The sequence below is a fragment of the Aquila chrysaetos genome, chromosome 1 (assembly GCF_900496995.4).
Source record: "Aquila chrysaetos chrysaetos chromosome 1, bAquChr1.4, whole genome shotgun sequence".
In the NCBI taxonomy this organism is placed as follows: Eukaryota; Metazoa; Chordata; class Aves; order Accipitriformes; family Accipitridae; genus Aquila; species Aquila chrysaetos.
In genome coordinates, this window is record NC_044004.1 from 81,983,973 (window position 1) to 81,998,487 (window position 14,515).

Here is a 14,515-nt window from a genome sequence, read left to right on the forward strand (position 1 = left end):
GGGAACAGTCTTGCTGGGGGACAAGTTCTATATTCTCTGGTGGAGTTTAACTGTTTCTTCTAACAGTGTTTTGATGGCTCGCGGTTGAGTGAGAGGATACTGGATTTTAGCTGGGTTATACTTTTGATCCTAGACGGTGGCTGTTTCCTAGCGATTCATTGGTACCTACCTTGAAAAGACATGTAGGTTATGCCTGTGACGTGCAAGTGTATTCTTCCAGCCATAAAACGACACCTTCTTGCTGTTTGTCAGAAAGGCCACGGTTCTTGCAGAACTTGCTTTCCCCAGCGTGGCACTTACCTTTCCTAAGGAGCCGTGCGTAACCCAGCGTTCCTGTCCCTGAGAAGTCGCAGCTCACGCTGGACAGCAAGTCCCACTAACCGGTATAAAAGTTGTCACCTGTAGGAACAAGAGGATTGTGTGTGTCAGCGTCTCTGTGTTAATTTCATCCCTGCTGTCCCCAGTGGCTAACAGATGTGTAAAAACCCTAAACCGCCTCATTGCTGTGTTTGGAAACAAAGGCAAAACGTATTGTTGGGTACCTGCCTGGAACCCTATCTGCATTCTTAGCTGTCACGCTAAGAGGGCTTCTTCAGGCTGTTGTACAGGTTCTTTTTGTAGAGGCTGCCTTTGAGAAACAGGCCCTTGCTCTATGCTCCTGTTAGATCAACCTTAAAAAAAGCAAGCCAACCCTATCCAGGGCTGCATCCAAAGAAGCGTGACCAGCAGGTCGAGGGAGGAGATTCTCCCCCCTCTCCTCCGCTCTGGTGAGACCCCATGTGCAGTACTGCGTTCAGTTCGGCGGTCCCCAAAATAAGAAGGACGTGGACCTGCTGGAGCGGGTCCAGATGGCCAGAAGGCTGGATAACCTCTCCTGTGAAGACAGGCTGAGAGCGCTGAGAGAAGGCTCTGGCGAGACCTTCTAGCAGCCTTCCCGTACCCAAAGGGGTCTACAGGAGAGCCGGAGAGGCACTTTTTAGCGGGGCAGGTAGTGACAGGACCAGGGGTAACGGCTTTAAACCGAAAGAGGGTAGATTTAGCTAAGCTGTGAGGGAGAAGTTCCTCACGCTGAGGGCGGTGAGGCGCCGGGACCGGCTGCCCAGGGCGGTGGGGGGTGTCCCCCCTGCCTCGAGGGGCCCGAGCCCGCGTCGGGCGGGGGCTGTGACCACCCTGGTCCCCCCGGCAGGGGCAACCGCCACCTTCAACCCTGCGCGGTGCCCCTCCAACGCCCCGGGCGCCTGGCCCGTTCCCCCCCCCGCCGCCGCCGCCAGGTGGCGCCGCCCGCCCGGCGGATCCCGCCGAGGGTCGCCGGTGGCGGGAGGGCGCCGGTGGCCGGGGCGGGCGGCGACCCTCGGCCTTCTGCCGCGGCACCGGGGAAGGACGGGGGCGGAGAGCGGCGAGAGGCGGGTAAGAAGCGAAGCGGGGCGGTGCGGGGGGGAGAAGGAGCAGCGGAGGGTTGAATAGCGCCTTTAAATTACTGCTGACACCTCTGTTAGGGCTCCCTAAAATCTCAATCAACAAGCCATTAGAACTCGACGGGAGTAAAACTAAATCCTCGTTTAAGTGTATTTATCCGCTCTCTTTTCTCTCTTTCAAATGCTAAATCCATTTCAGCATATGCCCCTTCTTTCTCTCGCCTTTCTCTAAAGACTGGCAGCCCGTACTACTCTTGTAAATATGAAAGATGCTAATCATATGACATATCACGTCTCAGTCGGAGCCTGGAATAAAGCCTTGAGATTTGGGATCATTGCCTCCAGACAACAGCTTCATCAGCCGGAAAGTTGGTTTTTTTCTCCTTTCCTTCAACTCTCAATCCCTTCTTTGTCTGGGGGAAAATGCAGCCAACTCGAGCCACCCCGGCCATATGGTTCACTCTGTGTTTTCTTAGTTGAATCCTGAATTGTTTGTGACTTGCGAAGGGTCTTTTTTTTTTTTTTTTTTTTTTTTGGAAGCGTGTATAAAGACATAGAAGAGCCTGCCTGTACCGGGGCAGCTTTTTGCAGGGTTACTACATGTTCTTCACGTGTTCGTTTCACACACTCCTTCCGCAGCCACTTCACCGCTACCGCTCTGCCCGAGAGCCAAAAGATAAAGCCCCAGACACACTTTTTAACAATAACACAACCGATTCCGGGGATCTTGTTATTTTTCCCTTTGGTGGATGGAAATGCCTTCTTAAAACGCGATTCGTTTTGCTTGGACTCGTCCGCAGCCCGGTTTGAATTTGTGGCGTGTGTGAAACAGAGGATCTGCTTACTAGCAAATCCCTTCTGGAAATGCCTTGGCTAAGAGAAGCCCCCAAGTATTTTGAGTAAGGAAGAGTGGCTTTTAAGACCTGTATAAATTAGGAGCTGAATGAGTTCGGCGCGCTCGAGTTTGGATAGCCCCCTGTTTGATAGCAGCCTGCCAAATTTTCTTTCTCTCTTTCCTTACACAAACCCCCAAAAAGGCCCTTTCACCAAATCATTAAATTCTACAGAGGTGGTCAAGCTAGTCCTGCTTTTCAGGCGTTCGAGAAAGAAAAGGGTCCTTGAAGTTTAGAAGATGCCCAAGGAAAACTCATTGAATGACATCAAAAGAATGAGTTTCCATAGCTGTTGAAGCACGAGAGCCGTGTAGCTGCACAAAGGCGGGTTGGGGCAGTGGGACTGTCCCACTGCTCTATCCCAGCACAATTGGGTCACTGAAATAGGGAATTAATTACCATTGGAGAGTGGGCAGCCCATTCACCACTGGCTGAGTTTTATTAAACGCCAATATAAATAACAAAACAACTCTTGTGGCTGCACTATTCCTACACGCCAAAGGAAGGATTATGTTGGGGATTAACATCTTAAAGTCTATGAGACTTTCTGACTCAAGGCTCGGAGCTGGTAATCGTATTTGTCTCCTGGTTCAGCGATTAGTGCTCTCCCTCGCGCACCTTCGCCTGGATGGCCAATGTCCCTTTTTGCAGGCACTGGGTTTTTCACACAATCGGCTGTTCTTTTCCCCACATCTATAGAAAAGAATAAGAAAACTGAAGCGTGTTCACGCGATCCTCAAGCTTCTTCTCTTCTTCATGGGAAAGGAAGGCACCGGCGGCCTTTTTTCACAAGGGGGGGGAGGCAAACCCTCTCGGGGGGGGCCCAGGCGGGGCTCGGGACGGCAAAATCGCTCCGCAGGCCTGCACCTGCCATGCAAATCTGCCGGGAACAATCGGCCCCCGACGAGGGGCTCGTCCGCCCCGGGGGGGGGAGCCCAGGGAAGGATGCCGGGGCAGTGGTCTGAGGGGGGAACCCTTCCTCGTCTTGATCCCAAAACGAACCCCAAACTTGCTAGTGTGGCTTGGGAGTCGGGGGGCTGGTCCCCGTCCCTCCCTGCAGCACGCACGGGGGGTTCAAGAACAACCTGGCTGGGGCGGGGGGGGGGGGGGGGCATGATACTGCAGCAGCCTCCGATTTCTCCCCTCCACAGAGCATCCTGCTGGGGGGGACGTATTCTGATCCCCAGTTTAAGAGCAGAACCATCCCGCTCACGGGGTTTGTGGGTGCTGCCCTCGGGCTGGGCACCCCGCTGTGGGCAGGCCTGCTCCCCCAAACCCTCAGGAGACCCACGGGGGACTCTGGGCCCGGTGGGTTTGAGGGAGGCAGAGCTGGGAGGGGTCAGGCCATCCCGTCCGTGCAGCTTTGTCCCCGTTCCCCCCCGCTTTCCGCGGGGTGGGGGGGGGTGGGGGGTCGCACCCGCCGTTCACCTGGGGCAGGCAAGCCATTAATGCTGGCTCACAACTTGTGAGGTCGAAGTGTGGATGGGTTGTATCCAAAGGTCTCTCAGCAACACAGACCCTAAACTTTTAGGGCTATCGGGTCGCCTCAGAGTTCAATCTTCTTACAGCAAACAAAGCCTTTCTGAAGGTCTCCCCCTCTCCCGCACACAAGCTCAGCGTCCTTTATTTCTGGGCTGTGTGATAAGCTTAAATCATTGTGCTCCCATTTCTTGATCATCGCCTACTTCGGGCTTTTGTTCCCGTAAAGTAGGATTGAGTCTGGCAAAGGGGCTGAAGTTGAACAGTTTGACCCTTGGAGGACAGTTCAGGCGGTGGGCAGCAGCCGCAGCGCTCCCTCACCCCCCGCAGCCCCCTCTCCCCGCCGCTCTCGGCCCCACGGCTCTCTGCGGAGCAGCTCGGCCCTCGCCGGCCGCAGACCACACAAGCGCGTCTTGGACCTGCGGCGCCGGGAGGGTGGCGAGGACTCGGTAGCCGACTCGTCCTCGGTCACCTCGTGCTCAACCCTGCGGAGAAAACCGCTGTATCGGGGCGGGGGGGTGTGCTGGCGGCAGGAATCGGGCCGAGCCCCAAAAAGGCACCCCGATGGGTTATACTCCCAGGGTCTGGCAAAAACTGGGCTTGTGCCCTCTCGACACCTGGCCCAGCACCGCAGCCGCCTTCCCCACCGCTTCACCGCCTCCGCCTAACCTCTCCATCGCTTTCACATCGGCGGTGGAAGGACAGAAATGTGGGTGCTGGTCTCTTCTGTCAGGTGGTTGGAGATAGGACAAGAGGAAATGGCCTCAAGTTGTGCCAGGGAAGGTTTAGATTGGATATTGGGTAAAATTTCTGTACTGAAAGGGTTGTCAGGCATTGGAACAGGCTGCCCAGGGAAGTGGTGGTGTCACCATCCCTGGAGGTATTCAAAAAGCGCGTAGACAAGGCACTTCAGGACATGGTTTAGTGGGCGTGGATGATGGTTGGACTCGATGATCTTAAAGGTCTTTTCCAACCTAAAGGATTCTATGATTCTATGAAATCTCGGTGACCGGGGTGGGGGCAGAGGGACGGGCTGGCCCAGTCACAGGTGGCTCTGCTCCGCATTTTAAGGTGCTGAAAAAGAAAGAAGGTCCCTTTGTGTCACTCTCCTGGGATGCCAGAGGGACCTACAGATTTCCCATTTTTCTAAAGGAGGCGAGGGGAGCATTAAAATCTCTTGGTAGAGTCACAGAGATTTTCTGATAGATCGGCCAAATCGTAATGCGCGGGTTGTCGCTGATCTCAGAGGAGGACGTATCCAGACACAGCCCTCGGCCGCGGAACGGGAGGGGGCAGAGGGGAGGACGCGGGGCCGGACTCCGAAAGCTAACGCCGGAGTGCTCCGCACGCCGTTTGAGGCAGGCACCCGGCCGCCGTCGCTCTCACGGGCAGCAAGAGCGAGGGAGCGAATCGCGGGCGCGTTTGCGGTGCGCTCTGAGAGACGTTCGCCGAGACTTTTAGCTCTTTCACCTCTTTTTGGCTTTTCCCACCAGTTGCAAATAATTTCCTGTGTCAAAGCCCGACTCTCCCAAAACGCCTCGGTGACGGAGTTTCCGCACGAGGAGGACACCGCGCTACGGTTTTGTACGTCCTCACCGTCGCTCCTTTCCCCGTGGGTCTGGCAGGCAGAGTGAGCGAGCCTGCTGACCCCGGGGGGGCATGTCGCCAGGCCGAGCTATTCACTGGGGCTTTCTGCCCCAGAGGGTGGTCTGGGAGAGAGACGGGGGAGGGGGGGAAGGCTTTCCTGGTGGATTGACGAGTTGTGGGGGTTTTTTTTTTTTTGAAAAAGTCTTCTTGACCCTATGTTGTGTCCCAGAGTTACATTTGACAGCACCGAGCGAGGACCGCGGCTCTCCTGCCTGCCAAACCACGGCCGTCAGAGACGCGTGGCTTTTCCCTCCTCCGCCTTGCTCTGCTCCTTGCAAAAACTCCCGAAAACGGAGGGAAAAAGGCAAGGCCGAGCCCAGGAGCCGGCGGACTGGCCGGGCTTGGGGCACCGGCCTCGGGGAGCAGACGCACCCCCGGGGCCCGCTGCCTCCAGGGCAGCTCTATAGCACCGCTCGAGGCCACAAAAGGCGGCTTCCCCCCCCCCCCCCGCCCCGAGCCGTGTATTAATTGTGTGCCTTCAGCAAACCTCCTCTCCCGCGCACCGCTCTGCTCCCCCCCCCCCCCCCCCCCCCCGCCACGGGGGTCTCCCTTCAGCACCCACCTCCACTTTCCCCCGGGGCCGCAACCCCCGGCAGGCTTGCTCCCAGCAGAACACGTTATTTCCCTTGACATCCCCCCCCCCCCAAAAAAAAAAAAAAAAAAAAAAAAAGGCAAGCCCCCCCCGGGATCGCTGGAGATGATGATGGGGGGGGGGGGGGGGTCGATGTCGCAGCCGCCGCCGCTCCTTAATGAGCGGCTGAAAGAGAACCGGCTCCGGCGCGCGTGGCGCGCGGGGCGCCCTGATTGGCCAGCTGCGCCTCGCGACCCCCCCCCCCCCCCCCCCCCCCCCCGCCTCCTCCTCCCCTTTCCCCCGACTCCCCTTCCATTCATTAATAAATTAGCGGCACGCTCCAGCCGAGCGCGAGGCACCAATGGCGCGGCGGCGGCCCCGGCCCCCGGGAGGGAGTTGGCGCGGGGGGGGGTCGGGGGGGGGGGGGGGGGGGGCTGGGGAGAGAAGCGGCGGCGGCCTGAAAAGAAAAGCGGGAGGCGCCGGGCGGGGCGGCGGGGGCCCCGGGGGTAGGTTTGATTGTTCCCCGCGGGGTATATAAGGGGTGTTAAGGAGGGTCGTGTGCCAGACACGCAGCCGCCGGGCCCCGGGCTCGCTCCGTCGCCGCCGACCGCCGCCCCGGGGCGCGTGCCAGCGCCGCGCGGCGACAACCCCCCCCCCCCCCTTTCCTTTCCCCCCCTTTTCCCTCCCTGCCCCCCCCTTTCTCCCACCTCCCCACCCCCCCCCACACACACACACCCCCACACGCACAAATCTCTCCCCCCCCCCCCCCCCGCCCCCCTTTCCCCCTCCGCCCCGTCCAACCGCCGAACCGTTAAACCGCCGCCCAACCGCCTCCGCCGCCCAAACGTCGTCCCGGCTCGGCCCGTGAGGCGAGGGGAGCGCGGGCCGTCCCGTCCCGCTGCCGTCCCGTCCCGTCCCGTCCCGTCCCGTCCCGTCCCGTCCCGCAGGATGCTGGTGAAGGCGGAGGGCCTGGCGCCGCCGGCCGAGGAGGAGCTGCTGCTGCTGGGGCTGGCCTCGCCCGCCCCCTCGCCCTCGCTGCCGTCCAGCGCCGAGGAGGAGGAGGAGGAGGAGGAGGAAGAGGAGGAGGAGGAGGAGGAGGAGCAGCAGCTGCGGGCCGCCTCGCCGGCGCGGCCCGTCGAGGCGCCGGGCGGCCGGGGGCTGCGACGACCGGAGGGGAAGCGGCGGCCGGGGCGGTCCCGCGGCGCCCCGCGGACGGCTCGGACGGCGGAGACGGCGCAGCGCATCAAGCGGAGCCGTCGGCTGAAGGCCAACAACCGGGAGCGCAACCGAATGCACAACCTGAACGCGGCGCTGGACGCCCTCCGCGACGTGCTGCCCACCTTCCCCGAGGACGCCAAGCTCACCAAGATCGAGACGCTCCGCTTCGCCCACAACTACATCTGGGCGCTCACCGAGACCCTCCGGCTGGCCGGGGCGGCGCGGCTCGGCCCGGAGGCGGGAGGAGGAGGAGGAGGAGGAGGAGGAGGAGGAGGAGGAGGAGCGGGGGGGGGGCACCGCCGAGGGCAGCCCCTCGCCCGCCTCCTCCTGGAGCGGCGGCTCCGCCAGCCCCGCGCCCTCCGCCTCCCCTTACGCCTGCACTTTATCGCCCGCCAGCCCCACCGGCTCCGCTTCGGACGCCGAGCACTGGCCGCCCCCGTCGGGCCGCTTCGCCCCGCCGCCGCCGCCGCCGCTCCCCCAAGCCCCGCTGCCCCGCCGCTGCCTCTAGCCCCGGGGACGGCGGTCCCGGGGCTTCCCCCCCCCCCCCCCCCCCCCCCCCAACCCCCGGCCTCCTCCGCCCCTTCCCGGGGGTGGCGGCATCTGCCCGCTTCCCACGGAGGGTCTGTGGGAACGTCACCTGCCAAACCAAACTTTCTCTCGCTCTCTCCGATGTGCACTTTGTCCAGTTTCCCAGATCTGTCACCAGGGCTTTTGTGTGTGCGTGTGTGTGTCCGTCCCCGTCGTCGTCCCCCCCCCCGCCCCAACTCCTCTCCCTGCTCCCCCCCTTTGCCATCTGTCCCTTATGATTTATAGGCTGGGGGGGGGGGGGGAAGAAAGGGTGGGGGGGGAGGAAGAAAAAAAAAAAAAGTAAATTGTTTTGTTAGGGGTCCAGGTTAGAAGTCATTGTATAATTTGTAGGCTTTGTGAGGGCTGAATGCAAGCGTGGAAATTTAGGCTGAACTCTCTATCAAAAGAAAAAAAACCTAGAGGAAAGGGGTGGGGGGGGAAATGGGGAGGGAGGACCTCCTCATGCATTATTTATTTCGACCTTTAGGGGCCGAGGAACTCCCCCCTTCTTTCAGGAGATTAAAAATAAATCAACAGACTGAAAACCTCAACAGACACGGAACATTACAGCGATCAGCCACACACGTGTTCACATTTATTTATTATAAAGACAGATTTCATGGAAAATATGTATTTTTTTGTATAATTTACAGAGTTTATTCTAGTATGTATTTACAGTTGAAGAGCAAAGGGATTGTTCTTGTGATAAAGTATAAATAAAAAGCTCTAATTTTCGTAACTTTTGGGCTGCTGCTTTTTCTGGTTGACGTGCCGTCTACCGGCAATTCCGGGACTGGGGGAGGCCGGCGCCTGTCCTCGCCGCTGGTGAAACCGGGCTCCGGCGGGAGCTGCCTGCGCTCGGAGGGGCTTACGGTGACAAACGCGGGCGACAAACGCGGGCGACAGCTTCTTCTTCAGGTAGAACCGCAGCAGAGCGCGGGTGCTGCGGCTCTGCCGGCGGTGGAGCTGGCGTAGCCTCCGGCAGGCGGGTGGACGTTTTCGTTCCGAAAATTGCCTTTTGCTTCTTAAAACCCCTTTTTGCTGCAGAGTAAGACCAAGACTTAAACTCTTGGGCATGTCAGCTGAGCCCCACAGTGAGGCTGGGGCAGGGGAGGGGGGGGCACTCTTTGGGTGTAAAGCTGCTTGGGGAGAAGCAGATCCAAAACAAGAAAAAATCTCTTTTTCCAGCCAAGTAAGGCCTCAGACTGGTTCTAGGGTGAACAGGCACCATCAGAAACACACGCGTGACTCGGCCTCCGCCTCTCTTCGTGGCGTTTCATTTCTGTTCTTGGGTTCTTCGTGCGGCTGATAATGTTGCGAAGGAAAACAGCATTAAGCACAGGATACGTGTGTGTATATATATATATATATATATATAAAAGCTTGGTGGAAGTTTACTGATGGTTTACTTTCGCCTCTCGGTACAGAAGATGCTGCGCAGCAATCGCGTGATAGATGGATAAACTGCTTATCGCGCTTCTTCAGGCCGACGGCTCCTGGATTTCGCAGAGAAGGCCCTAGGATGTAAGTGTTACTGAGAAAAAAAACCCAAACACACATGGGTTTAAAGACGAAGAATTTCCTTTCTCTGTTTCTCTGAGGGACGGGTGAAACCCGAGTGCGAGGCAATTCCGGGGGGTTCGGGTCAATGGCTCAGAGGACCCCGCGGCTGTCCCAGGGGACGGTGCACAGCGCCGGGTACCAACAGCACACGGCCAGGGATGTCACCACGGAAGGGGAAGGGGGGGATGCTGGAGGCCGCCGAGGCCCTTCAATCATCGCCCCCATGCGCCCTGGAGCACTTTGTGACTTCTGGGTACAAACACCTGGAAATCATTAAAAACCAGCAGAGGCGCCTGAATGTATTAATTAAATAAAACGCGCGGCACATGAATCCCGCCCGGTGCCCCCCGGATCCTGGGAGCGTGAAACCCGGCCCTTGGAGCGACGTCCCCAAAAAGGGGGGGGGGGGGGGGGGAGGAGGAGAAAAAAACCCCACAAACCCAAAACAAAACGTGTGAAAAGAGAATTAGTGAAATTAGGTTAGGCCAATAAAACGTGCGGGGGTTCGCCCCCCCGGCCCCGCAGCCTCGGGCGAGCAGCGCTATCTAGCCCCATCTATTGTTTCCCCCCCTGGCAGGGGGGTTATTGTGTGATAAATAATTCCTTAAAAAAAAGTGGGTGCATTTGCATAATCACTGCTTTGATGTGGCCAGCAAGATGAAGCTGTGTCCCCCCAAATCTGCCACGGGCCAGAAGGAACAAAACAAGAGGGAGCCTTTCAATCCGCTGGCAGTGTGTGGGGCAGCCCGTCGGGAGCGGGTTTTTCGCTCTCGCTCTCTTTTAACGACCCCTTTTAATGATTAAACTCCAGGAATGCCAAAAAGAAGGCTAGCGCCTCGCTCACCCTCTCCGTCTTTTCTGGTCGGGTCTCATTGTCCTTCCCGGTTTCTCTCCCGCTTTTAAGAAGCGCCGGAGTAGGTGCCTTTGGCTCTTCAAAAGGCCGGGACGGATGGGATGCGTTTCCCCTCTCTCGATGGCGAGCCACGCAGGAGCGAGAGGGACGTCTCGGGTGGCTCAGCACCGGGACGCTCCCCCCGCCGTCCTCGGGGTGGGATGCTGCTTCTTGCCAGGTTCGGCATCCTGGAGGTATTTCCTTCCGTCCCAGGTATAGACCCTGTTAGCAGGAGCATCCCCCGTCCTGCTGGGCCTACGGCAACGGGAGCCACCGTGGGAAAAAGCACCCATAGCGTTGGAGGATGGAGCTGGGAAGAGTTGGGAGAGGGCTCGTCTGCGGCCGAGCGTGGGGTTTGGGGTGGGAGCCAGGCGAGTCAAACCTTCCCTGCTCCGCGGGCAGGGCTGCCGGCACGGCTGGGCTCGGCGGGAGATGCCCTCGAAGGAGACGGGCCCGAGCCGAGGAAGGTGCGGAGCGGGAGGAAGGGCAGCGCCGGCAAAGGATGAGCCAGAGAGGCTGGGTTTGTTACCTAACCCGTTCACCCGCGCCCCGATTCTTCTTTCGAATGGGGCCAAAAGAGCTTATTTCCTCCTTTCTTCCCTCTAGACTTGAGTTTGTTTCCCTCTTTCCTTTTTTTTCTTTTATTTCCCTCTTTTCTTTCAGAGGACCGATTGTTGGGGGTGATGGGACATCCCAGCTCCCACCAGAGCCGCTGCTCCCCAGAGCATCGGGAAATCGGCCCGTGGCTCCAGAGAAAATGACGGCGAACCTGGAAGCAGAACCGGGGGATGCAGGATGGGAAAGCACCTCTTCGGATGAAGTGGAAAAACCTGGGGGTGGTTTCCATGGCAGCACCTTGCCATAATAACACGTGTTTATGATCCTTCTGTGTATTGTATTTTGGCATAAAAGCTTCTCCGCACCGTCAGAGCTGGAGGGGCAGCTCTACGGCCCCCGAGGGGGTTTACAGCCCTCCTTGGCATAAGAATAGCGACAAGAAGCCAAACTAGTGCCGATGCGACAGCAGCCGCACCCCAAGGGCTTGCGCTCGCTCGCTTTCATGTCAGACATAAATCTTGCAACCTATCGCCGTAATTAAAAAGAGCGTTCCCGACACAGCCCTCATCTGGCCGGCGGATTTTAAGCGCAGCTTTGGCCCTCCTTCCTAGGCGAACACCTACGAGCCGAGGCAGAGAACTGGCCTTTTGAGCTCGGGCACCTCGCTGCTGAGCCCCTGGATGCTCGCCGAGATTCAAAGTGAAGGTAGAAGACCTGGGAGGACCAAAAATTCAACTTAGGTAGCTTTCTAGGTAAAGCTGAAGACATTTAGGCTCAGCATGAAGGGTCTAGCTAAAAAAAAAACCACCTCATTCGGGTGCCTCAGGTTGGGGTTCAGGGTCCACTGCTCCCTAGGTTTTATTGATTAAATTATTTTATTGTCACAGTGACACCTGGGTTTGCTGACAGTGGAAAAGTAATGCCATTATGCTGGGAAACAACTAGATGAGGGTTCACCTGCTATGGGGCATCCTATGGTGCTCTCTAATGACTTTGTCATTGAAGCGTACGTGACATCAAGTAATTAAGCACACACTGGCTGCTTTTTTAACACTGGATGCTTTAGTTATGGCATAATGCTGTTTTAATCGAAAGGACCGATCATCTGGGAGATTAAACAGTTACTGTTTGGAAATAAGAAAATATGTATGCAACTTAACAAGAGCCCATCCCAAAATATTTGTAAAGCGTATTTTTGTATATGACAGGGTATAGGTTTCTCTGCAGATGAAAAGCAAGACCCCACGCAGTCTTTGCGGTGCTACCTTCTATCTTGGGACAGGCGTTTCACTGACCGTCTCCAGCCCGGCAGTGCTCTGCCTCTGTCCTTTAACTCCCTCCCAAATCTCTCATGTCCATTGCAGAGAAGGCAAGTTTTGCCTTCCATCATTTCAGGCCGGAGACGGTGCATGGGGCACACCTTCCCACAGCCTCGCCTCAGGCTCCAGCTTTCCCCATGGGCTGGGCTTGGAGGGTTTTTTTTGCATTTCACTACTTTCTCCCCCAGGACTCAGCCTTTCCCTGGTTTCATTGCCTTGCTTTTTACATGGGGGGGCTAGTCCTCAAATTTTGGGCTCCTGCTCCTCAGATGGGAATGTCATGGGCTCTTCTCCCTGAATTGATTTAATGTCTGTTAAGTACACCGAGAGCTTTTAAGCTGATTTCTCAAAAAAAAAAAAAAAAAAAAAATCACCTTTTCATTTTTATGATGTTTAACAAGTATTTGAGAGCAGCCGCTGGGGGAAAGTCCATCACCCACCAGCTCAGTTCCCATCACCGCCCAGCTCTTCCAGCCTCCGAGGGTCCTATTGCCCCCCGAGGTGTGGTTTTATCATCTGCGGGTCCCACGTCTGCAGGCACCTCGCAGAGCCCCGACCGATGCAGAAGCAACAAGAGTTTTCCATGCCCGTGGAAACAAGATTTTCCACATCCGTGGGAGGGGGTTTTGGTACCCGGGGGGGGCTTGGGGACCTGGCAGAGGGGCTACGCATCGGGGAAGAGGACCGGCACACCGGGAGCACGAGCCACGAGCGGCAGCTGATGCCACGGGGCGAAGGGAGGTACCGGGGGGGGGGCCAGGAGCCCCCCAGGAAAGGGGATGCCAGCCGTCCTGCCCGGGGGGGCCGCAGGTGGCCGGGGGCTGTCTGGTTTTGTGGCCAGCTTACTCTCCCTGCGATGATCTCACGGGACAAGACACAGCGCGTGTCCCCCAGGCACCGGAGGACGTGGGTGGCAGAAGCGATGGGACTTAGGGGGTGGCGGAGAGGGGCACGGCCCTGGTGGGTGTAGGTGGGGGGCCCGGGGGGGGGTGAGAGCGAGCCTGGCATTGCCGAAAGGGCCGCGCATCGGCAGGGGATGCCGGCGCTCCCGGCATTGCCTCACGCAATCACAACCTCGGCCCTGAGGGGCTCGGCCGCCGTGGGAGCCTGGCAGAGCGCTCTTCCCAATCTGATTTAGGGAAAGGACGGGAACCCGATCCCAGGTCCCAGCCCTCCAAGGCAATGGGAGCGCTTGGACCCCCCAGATTTGGCAGCCAGCTCCCTGGACCCCCGGCTTTGCAGTAGAAATCGGGGCGTTGCTTTGCCTGGCAGCAGTAAAGCCCTCGCGACTTGCTGTACCACCCCCCCCCCCCCAAAAAAGCTTCGTCCCGCAAGCTGCTCCCTGCCTGGGCAGGACATTTTGAGCATTCACTGGGGATGTCAACAGGCCGCCTGTTTCCCTCGGCCGAAGTAATCAGATAAACTCAGCGTGAAGGAATAAAAGCGAGCCAGGAGCAAGGCTAACGGTGACACGAAACTAAGCCGGTGTTTTTCAAGGCCGGCCAGAAAGCTTGCCTCGGCAGCACGCAGCTGCGCCCAGCGGCACATCCCGGCTGGTCCGTAGTGGGAAGGGGCTGAGTCGCCCCAGCGTTATCGCATCGGCAGGCAAACCGAAAAGCAGGAGCTGCCCGAGCGGTAGCACGGGGAGCTGCGAGCGCAGGGGTTTTGCTCTTGCAGGCCGGCGTTTGGGATAAGGCACGCATCCAAGCGAATGTGAAATGGTAATGCACGATCTTGGGGATTCCCCGGGTTGCACGTAGGGTAAGGAGCCACCAGAGACTTTGTGGGGCTCTGCAGAGGTGTAGGGACCGGGGGGGGGGGGGTGTCACAATTTATCACTTGGGGGGTGAATCGTATGCACCAAATCCTGTAAGGGCTTGGACTTCACGACATTTTGCCTTTATTATGCATGGACTTGGCCCATGCAGCCCCGATTCCCATGCCATACGGGCACAAAAATCTCAAGCAACCCGTGTGTTATATGGTGATCGCAGTGCTGCAGTCCACTTGCACGAAGAGAAATCGTGGTGGGAGGTTTCTTTTTTTTTTAACCTGGTGTTGGTTATTGTCTTACTACGGGCCAAATCTCACGCCTTAAAGTCTGAGACAGACTCTTTTGCTCTGACACCTTCCACTAAAGGATATATCCTGCCTTCAGCCTATGACGCTGCAACATTCACGCAGGTCCAGCAAACTTCTGGCAACCTTCTCATCCCTGTGACTTCTTGTACCGAATTCAGATTTCTGATTAAAGAGAGGTAGTACTCTTGCAATGCTAAGATTTAAAATAAAGCCTTTAGAAACTGACTGGAGAAAAAAAAAATTCTTCGGACTGCTGCCTGTGACGGAAGGTTGCTCGGCGCTTCGCAGCGGCCGGCAGCGCGCGAGGAGGG

The 14,515-nt window shown here is 57.8% G+C and overlaps 2 protein-coding genes across 2 annotated transcripts in view; one reads left to right on the forward strand and one right to left on the reverse strand.

Annotated features, from left to right (window-relative positions):
• Positions 1-321, reverse strand: part of LARP7 (La ribonucleoprotein 7, transcriptional regulator) — a 57,308-nt gene extending 56,987 nt beyond the window's left edge. Inside the window, exon 1 of the mRNA XM_030027881.2 lies at positions 301-321. The gene's annotated coding sequence lies outside the window, so the exon portion shown is untranslated. The remainder of the gene's footprint in view (positions 1-300) is intronic.
• A 6,493-nt stretch (positions 322-6,814) lies between these two features.
• NEUROG2 (neurogenin 2) lies at positions 6,815-7,873 on the forward strand. Its single transcript, XM_030027896.1, is given in 2 exon segments — positions 6,815-7,513; positions 7,515-7,873. Coding segments are annotated over 2 exon segments (777 nt in total). The 5' UTR covers positions 6,815-6,953; the 3' UTR covers positions 7,732-7,873.
• The last annotated feature ends 6,642 nt before the right edge of the window (positions 7,874-14,515 follow it).